Below are 8,015 nucleotides of genomic sequence, written 5' to 3' on the forward strand. Positions count from 1 at the left end.
GGCGTTTGCCCGCCCAGGACGCCCCGGCCGAACGGAAGGGACTCGGGCTCGGGGAGCGGGACGCTCTTGGGGTAGAACTCAGTCAGGTAGCCGCCGCGGACGGTGTAGTACTTGTTTTTGTCGCGGGCGGTGCGCTTCTCGCACACCTCCTTCCAGTCCGAGAGGGCGGACTCGTAGGTGGCGATAGCTGCGGCGATGGCGGGGTACTTGGACGCACCTGCCTCGTCGAGGGCGAAGTCGGGGTTGTGGGCGACGAGGGTGCGCCAGTTCTTGAGGAGCGACATGGAGAAGTCGCTGTCGGCTCGCGTGAAGGCGGTGTCGATGTTGCACCCGCCCATCTCGGTCGGCAGCTGTGCCTGGAGCCACGCGAGGTCGCGGAGCGCCTGGGGCGAGGCGTCGGCGCGAGCAATGCTCTCAAAGGACTTGCGGATGCGGTTGTGCGCAAACTCGAGAGCCTCGCACGCGACATTGGGCGGCGTGATGTTGTGTAATCGATTGTAAGCTTGGAAAATTCTTTTAGGGTGTAGCTGTGTTAGTGCCAGTGCGCGCCAGTCCCGTGCCCAGAAAGAAAGAAAGAAAGAAGAAAACACACAACCCAAGGGCCCAGTGTTGTGCGACCAGTTGGTTGTTAATTTTTTTAGCCTGCGAGACGAGCACAGCCGCGCGAAACAATGAGGCTGGCTGATCACCACCGAGTGAACGACGGCCGATAGGCGGACCTCCAACGCGATGGAGGTAAGGTCTGGCCGCCTCGACAGCTTCAGCGGCGAGGATCTCGAGTCCGCTCGAGACGTTCTCATCTCGCGCTTCACGGTGGGCAAGAAGTCCGCCGATCACAACCGCGCCCTCATCAAGCGCATCTTTTCGGGTGCCACCTTCCACTGCCACCGCGCCGGGCGCGAGGTCCCGACGGCCGGCTGCAGCCTCGCCCTCGGAGAGGTGGGCGGCCGGTGCGTGGCTGTCGGCTGCTACCGGCACGTGCCTGCACCACGGAGGTCGTCGCTCCAGGGCTTCACCGAGCTCTTGCTCCTCGCGGTCGAGACGGTGCGCGCTCCTGCGGTAGCTGTTTCGATGCACAGCCACCCTCCCCATGTTGCGCACGTGGCCCGCGCAATCCCTCTGGCGCCGGCTTGCACAGGAGTACGAGCGCCAGGGAAACGGCCGCGCCATCGTCGCTGTCATCCTCCGCGACAGCTGGCGCGCCGGCTCTGCGCGCCTGCTGGTCGTCTCCACGGGCCACGCGTTTTGGAAGAAGCCCTCGCTGCAGCTCTCCGAGCTGGGGTCGCCAACGGACGTCGAGCAGCCCGTGTTTGCGCCCTGGTCGGCCGGCATCTCCATCGTCGGCCGGGAGGCGCGTGCCTGCTCCGAGCTGCGGCAGCGCTCTCCGCAGCCCGCCCCGCAACGCGTGGTGGCCGCGTCTAGGTGTCCGAGTCTGCTGCGGACGAGCTGGACGCAATCTGTCGAGCCGCGGCCGCCCCTCGCAGGGGCAGGGCGGGGAGGCCCGGCGGAGGGGCGGGGAGGTCCGAGGGCGAGGTAGCCTCTCGCCAGCCGGAGCCGGCCGGGAGGAAGCGGACGCCGCCGGCGCTCCCTCCAACCACTCCGAAGCGGCGCCACGCCGCCGCCTCTCCGGACGCCGCAAAGGCGCTCCTCGCGCAGACGGAGGCAGCGCCGAGGAGAGCCTCGAAGCGGGCCTCTGCCGAGGACACGCCTGCCAAGCCTGCCGCCAAGGCTGCGAGGGCGCCGCCGCCCGGAGAGGACTCGCCTCCGAGAGAGGGACGCCGGCCCCAAAAGGCGGCCGCCGCCAAGGCCCCCGCGGCGGCGGGCGCCCCTCCCTCCCTCGGCTGCTCGCGGTGCCGCCTCTCGGCGAACGGCTGCCTGCAGTGCAATCCCAACCACCCGCGGTATGCCGGAGGCGACGAGGCGCAGGAGGCGGCGCCGTCCCGCAAGGCAGCCGCTGCCAAGCGGGCACCGGCGACCAGCACCCCTCGGCGGCCAGCGTCGCAGACCGCAGCGACGCAGGCGCCGGCAGCACGGCCGGCGCCAGTGGCGGCACGGGCGGCACCCTCAAAGCCTCTCGCGGGGAGCAGCGGCCTGCGGTGCCGGAGCTGCGACGCTCCCGGCGCGCAGCGGCGCGAGGCGTCGAACGGCGGCGCCCTCTGCCGGGCGTGCTACGGGAGGTGGATCGCGCGCGAGTATTGCCCCGTGTGCGAGCGCTTATGGAGCGACGTCGGCGACGACGCGTGCATGCTGCAGTGCGACTCGTGCGACTGCTGGGTCCACGCCCGGTGCGAGCGCCTCTCGCCGGCTTCGGTCGCGCGGTGGTGCGACCTCTGCTACTCGTGCCCGAGCTGTCGGGACGCGGCGCCGGGCGAGCAGCTGCCCGCCCCGCCCCGCTCCGCCGCCGTCAGGCCGTGCTTCAGCTGCCAGGCCGCGCCGGCCGTGGGGGAGGTCGAGGTACCGGAGCACGGAGCGGTCCCGCTTTGCGGTCACTGCCAGGCGCGGTGGGAGGCGCGCGAGTACTGCCCCGTCTGCAACCAGCTCTGGAAGGAGGCGGCCGACGACGACGACGAGGGTGGCGCCGAGGAGGACATGGTGCAGTGCGACGCCTGCTCGCTCTGGGTGCACACCGCTTGCGAGTCGATGGCGCCCGACGAGGTGGCGCTGCTCGAGGACTGCGTCTACCACTGCTCCGCGTGCCGCCGCGCACCCGCCCGTTCGGCCGCCGGCACCGCCGCCGGCGCAGTGGGCGCCTTTGACTTCAAAGGCAAGGCGCGGGCCGAGGTGTCGGGGGCGCGCCTCACGGTGTGGTACGAGGAGGAGGTCGGCGATCAGGCGGTGGACGTGCCGTACTCCGGCATGGTCAAGCGGTTCGACCCGCGCGACGGGCTGTACGTCAAGTTCGCCGGTTTCCCCGAGGAGTTCCTGATCACCAACGAAGACGACTGGCAGTGGGGCTCGCACTCGTGCGGCGCGGCGCGGGACGCTGACTCCGACCTCGCCGCCGCACTCTCTGCCACAGCGGCCGCTCCGCCGCCGCCACCGCAGCAGCAGCCGGTTGCAGCGGGAGCAGGTGCCGCGGCGCCAGGCCTTGTCTTCACAGCGCCGGCGTCGGCGCCGGCGGTGGCCATGCCTCCTGCCTTTGCAGCGCAGCTGGCCGTGCAGTGGCCTCTTCCACCCTCTGCCCGCTTCGCCGCGCCCCAGCCCAACCCTCTGCTGCACCACCAGACCTTTTGGGGCGCCCCTCCATACGCTGCTCCGACGTGGGGTCGGCCGGGCTCGGGCACAATCGAGCCGCTCGGGCAGTCACAGCCACAGCCGCCTCTCCAGATGCGGCCAATGCCGCCGCCGCTACCGATGCAGCCGTTTCAACCGCCTCTGCCGTCACATGCCGCACCGGCGGCGCCGCCTCCTCCGCAGCCAACAAGCTGCATGATCGTGTCGCCATCCGCTCAGCCGGCGAGGCCAGCGGCTTGCACCGCGGCTTGCACGGCCGTGACAGCCCTGCCCTCAGGCACAGTCACGGCGGCAGCGGCACCGGCAGCGGCACCGGTGACGCCCTCCGCGTCTACTTCGTCGTCCTTCGACCCCGCCTTGGCGGAGCGGTACAAGTCGCACGCTGTCCGATTTGAGCCGCTCACAGCGGCGAACGTCGAGAGCAAGATGCGCGGGCTGTGCGAGGGCCTCGAGAAGGTCTACGGCTCGATGCCGTTCGCGCGCAAGGAGTGGGGCACCTCAATCCTCGGCACGCTGGTCGGACTCATCTGCGCGCAGACGTGCCGCAACTCTTGGTCGTCGATCGGCTACGCAAACTTCCAGGCCACCTTCCCCGGGCCCAATGGGGAGCCCGACTGGGACCTCGTGCGCCGCTCGCGCGTGGAAGCTCTGGAGCCGTGCATCCAGCACGGCCCGTACTACCACACCAAGGCAGAGCGCATTCACGGGCTTCTCCAGAAGGCGTACGAGGACTTTGGCGCGGGGACATCCTTCGAGGCGCTGCACACGTGGCCCTCCGAGAAGGTTCGCTCGTACCTGATGGCGATCTCTGGGCTCTCTGGCAAGTCGATCGCGTGCCTCCTCCTCTACCGCATGAACCGGCTCAGCTTCGCCGTCGACGCGAACGTGCTCCGCATGATGACCCGGCTCGGCTGGCTCAAGTCGCTCGGGATCATGCCGGTCGAGGGTCTCGCCATCGGGGACCGCCGTGTGGTTGCCCGCATCGGCCTGCTGCCCGCTCCGCCGCCGCGCAGAGCGCCAGCGGCGGCAGCGGCAACGGCGCGGCGGGACTCGAGCACGGACGTCGTCGCGGTGGGGATCGCCGTCGAGCGAGAGAGCGGCCGGGTCGTGCTGCGCCTGCAGCCCATCCCGATGCCCGTGCGGCTGCAGCTCTGCGCAAAGCAGCCAAAGCCGCCACGGCCGGCACTCACCTTCCGGCCCAGCGGTGCCGGGACGAAAAAGCGGCGCTGCGGTGCCTGCGCAGCCTGCCTCTCCCCAAACTGCGGCCAATGCTCCAAGTGCCGCGACATGCCCGCATTTGGGGGGCCGGGCAAGATGCGCCAGTGCTGCGAACGCCGTCACTGCGTGGCGCCTCTGCAGCCCGCGTCAGCGCTCCCAGCGCCAGAGGCGCCGCAGACGTCAGTGGAGCGGTCATCCCAGCTGCCGGTTCAGCCGCCGTTGCCCAACCAGCCGCAGGTGGCGATGATGCCGCAGCCGCAGCCCCCGCCGCCCCCGTGGGGGCTGCCCGTCGGGTGGTCGCTTCCCCTGCCGCAGCTCGTGATGCCGATCGCGCACGCAGGAGCGCCAGCGCTGCTGCCGGCGCCGGCGCACCGCTCCTGGCCGCAGGCGCCTCCTCACGCGCAGCTGCAGGCGATGGCTGGAATGTTGCAGCAGCCGTTTCTTCCCGCGCCCACCCCTCCGGCCTCGCCTCCGCCGTGCGATCCTCTCGAGGACGTCACGATGGACGCGGCCGAGGGTGGTGCCACGGACGAGGCCGAGGAATCCATCAGCGGCGGTACGGCAGACGCGGCCGAGGTGGCGATGGATCTGGCTGAGGGGTCTATCCTAGACCTGACGGAGGAGGGCGAGGAGGGGGGAATGGACGCGATGGAGGCGTGTGAGATGGGCGTTGACGACCGCGTGCTCGTTCGCGACGTGATAGCTGAGGCGATTGGTCGCTTGCCGAGTGCTCCGGGGGTTCCCTCAGCTACGCGGAAGCCAGGCGTGCCCCTCGCATTCGGCTTCTCTCCCTACGACGTGTCCGGGAAGATCGGCCCAGAGGAGCCGCCGCAGCAGGTGGTCGATTCGCTCGTCCCTCGGCCAGTGCCGCTCTCCGAGGACCAACCCATCTCGACCAGCGCTCTTGCCGCAGCTGCGGCCGCAGTGGCACCCCCTCCGCAGACACGCTCTTCCCCCCCCCCTCCCCTTCGCCGCTCTGACACACAGCGTCTTTGGACCTAGGCGGCCTCGTCCACAGACATGACGTCGGACGCGTGGCGCGCAGCCCCGGGCTCAGCGGCGCTCAAGGTCACCGGAGCGCCCAAGATGTACTGCAGAGTGCACTCGACGTACCACGTGTGCGACTGGACGCGGCAGCGAGCCAAGGAGATGGCCGCGGCGAAGGCTCCCAAAGCCGCTGGTGGCGCCGCCTCTGCTCGAGCGTCTCAGTCGGCCCACCGGCGAGCGAGCGGCGTGGGCGACATCGAGGACCTCCCAAAGCACCCGCAGGCGAACATCAAGCGCTTCTCGGTCCGCGCGCAGCAATTCATGCGGGAGATACTGCCTCAGGACGAGGACCCGCCGGCAGAGCCGTCCCGCGAGAAGCGGGAGCTGCAGACGCTGCTGTACCGAGCGCACGTGTACATGATCACGCACGGAGCGATCCTCTGTGGCGAGACGCCGAGCTGCGACCAGTGCCCGATCCGCGCCTCGTGCGAGTACGGGACGCTGCTCAAGGCCGGCGCGATAGGCTCGATGGGCACCGCGGCATCCCCAGGGCGTGGCTCTGCCGCCGCCGCTGCGCCGGACGTCGTCACTGCAACCGTGGCCGATGGAGCAGACGATTCCGACGTGGTCGCCACCGTCCTTGTCGAGGCTGCCGCCGTCCGCCCCGTCGCTGCGCCCCCTGTCGCCTCCCAGCCCGGCGCCGCACCGATCTCTGGCACAGCTCCCGCTGCCGCTGCCCCTACCCTTCCCTCCGAGGCTGCCGCCGCGAATAGCTCTAAGGAGCCGGCTGCGGCGGCTTCTGCCGGCGCCGATGCTGACGCCGCCGCTGGCGCCGCCGCTGCCACCGGCGAGGCCCGGGACGTCGGCGCTGCGCCGGCTCCTTCCGAGTCTGGCGCGCCCAGTCCCGTCGCGCCCACGGCGACCGTGCTTAATCCCGCCGACGAGTCCGCCTCTCTCACCGAAGCGCTCCCGGCCGAGTGCGGCGGCAGAGTCTCTCTGTCGAGTGCGGGTGCGGCTTCAGGAGCGGAGCCGTTGCAGGAGCCGCCCGCTGGGAAGGATGCCGCGGGAATCGCGGATGGCACCGTCGAGGATATGCCTGAGGATCCGGGCCGAGCGGCGCCGCTTCGTCCCTCCGCCCTCCCTGCGGGCAGCCCCACCGAGAAGGAGCTGGCGGAGCTGCACAAGCTTGCTCGCGGCGAGGGCGACACGCACTACCAGCTGCGGCAGGCCCGCGCAGTGCTCGACGAGTCGATCGCGCCGCGCCACGCCGGCGACGCGACGCCCCGCCTGTTGCTGGTCAAGTCGATCGTGGGCGAGCACGCGTGCGGCCGGCTGCTCTTCTCTCCGTGGACGGCCTTCAAGGGCATCTTCCCGATGCACGGCACCTACTTCTTCCAGAACGAGGTCTTCGAGGACGAGTCGGCCGGCGAGGTGCACGTGCCGCTCGCCAGCCTGGGCACGAGCCACCCCGTCTACCTCGGCAAGTCCATCGAGGGCGTGCTGCGCGGCCGAGGCTCCCGCGAGCTGCAGCTCCTCTTTCGACACGGCTACGTCTGCATCCGCCGCTTCCGCACCAGCAGCTGGCGCCTGCTCCCCCTCGTGCTCGACCCGCCGCGGCTGCTCAAGTACAACGCCCTCCCTTCGGGCGTGGCTGTTCAGATTGGCCTGCAGTCTGAGGCGGACACCGCCGCCGCCGCCGCCGCCGCCGCCGCCGCCGCCGCCGCCGCCGCCGCCGCCGCCGCTGCCTCCTCCACCGCAGCGACCTCGACGACGCCCGCCGCCGACGGTGCCGCAGCCGCTTCCAGCACGGCGGCCGAGGCTGCGGCGGCGACGAGCGATGGCGCGGATGTGTCCCCGGACCCCGCCGAGGCGAGTCGGCGCGCCGTCGCTCGGGCGACGGGAGTGCGCCTCTTTGGGCTCTACGTCGCGGCGGGAGGGGCTCTGTGCATGCGAGAGAGTGTGTGGCGTCGCGTCGTGCTCTCCATCCACCCCGACCGCGGCGGCGACGTAACCACCTTCCAGCTGCTCAACGACTGGAAGCGGCTGCTCGACTCGGGCGAGGAGCTGCCGAGGGAGGTGGCGGGCGAGATCGAGCGTGCGTCCGACGAGGGCCTGGCCGCAACGGCGGTCGCCCTGGCACTCAAGATTGAGTCCGACCTCCGCTCACGGGCGGCGGAGCTTGGGCTGCCGCCGCCCGCCTTGCTGAAGGGGCCGGGCGTGGCCGATGGCGACGCCGACGCCGTCGTGGGCGAAGCCAGCGGTGTGCACACTGACATCAGACATGGACTCGCACAGCGCATGATGGGACTTGGCACACAGCGAGGGTGGGATATGTCAATTCACTCTGCCCTATGACGGGTGTATATGTTCATGCATGTAAATTAAAGTTTAACAAACAAATATGGCTTTGTTTCCCCCAACTCGCGAAGAGTGCAAATAAACCACAAATGAGACAAAAAAAGATGAATTTTGACGGTTTTTTGTCCGTGTTGCTCCCAGCGCCCTCGCCCGTGCTCCCTGAGGCCATGGCTGGTGCTACTAGTATGGGGGGCTACCTGGCTACCGCGAGAGCGACC

General features: G+C 70.2%; 1 protein-coding gene across 1 annotated transcript in view; it reads left to right on the forward strand.

Moving 5' to 3' along the window:
- Nucleotides 1–282: 282 nt before the first annotated feature.
- Nucleotides 283–8,015, forward strand: part of EMIHUDRAFT_465699 (hypothetical protein) — a gene marked incomplete at both ends in the record, with an annotated part of 13,616 nt that continues 5,883 nt past the window's right edge. Inside the window, 5 exons of the mRNA XM_005760406.1 lie at nt 283–437; nt 714–1,044; nt 1,139–1,306; nt 1,423–5,289; nt 5,455–7,699. Of these exons, the coding sequence (XP_005760463.1) occupies nt 283–437; nt 714–1,044; nt 1,139–1,306; nt 1,423–5,289; nt 5,455–7,699 (6,766 nt within the window). The remainder of the gene's footprint in view (nt 438–713; nt 1,045–1,138; nt 1,307–1,422; nt 5,290–5,454; nt 7,700–8,015) is intronic.

Source organism: Emiliania huxleyi, assembly GCF_000372725.1.
Source record: "Emiliania huxleyi CCMP1516 unplaced genomic scaffold EMIHUscaffold_76, whole genome shotgun sequence".
In the NCBI taxonomy this organism is placed as follows: Eukaryota; Haptophyta; order Isochrysidales; family Noelaerhabdaceae; genus Emiliania; species Emiliania huxleyi.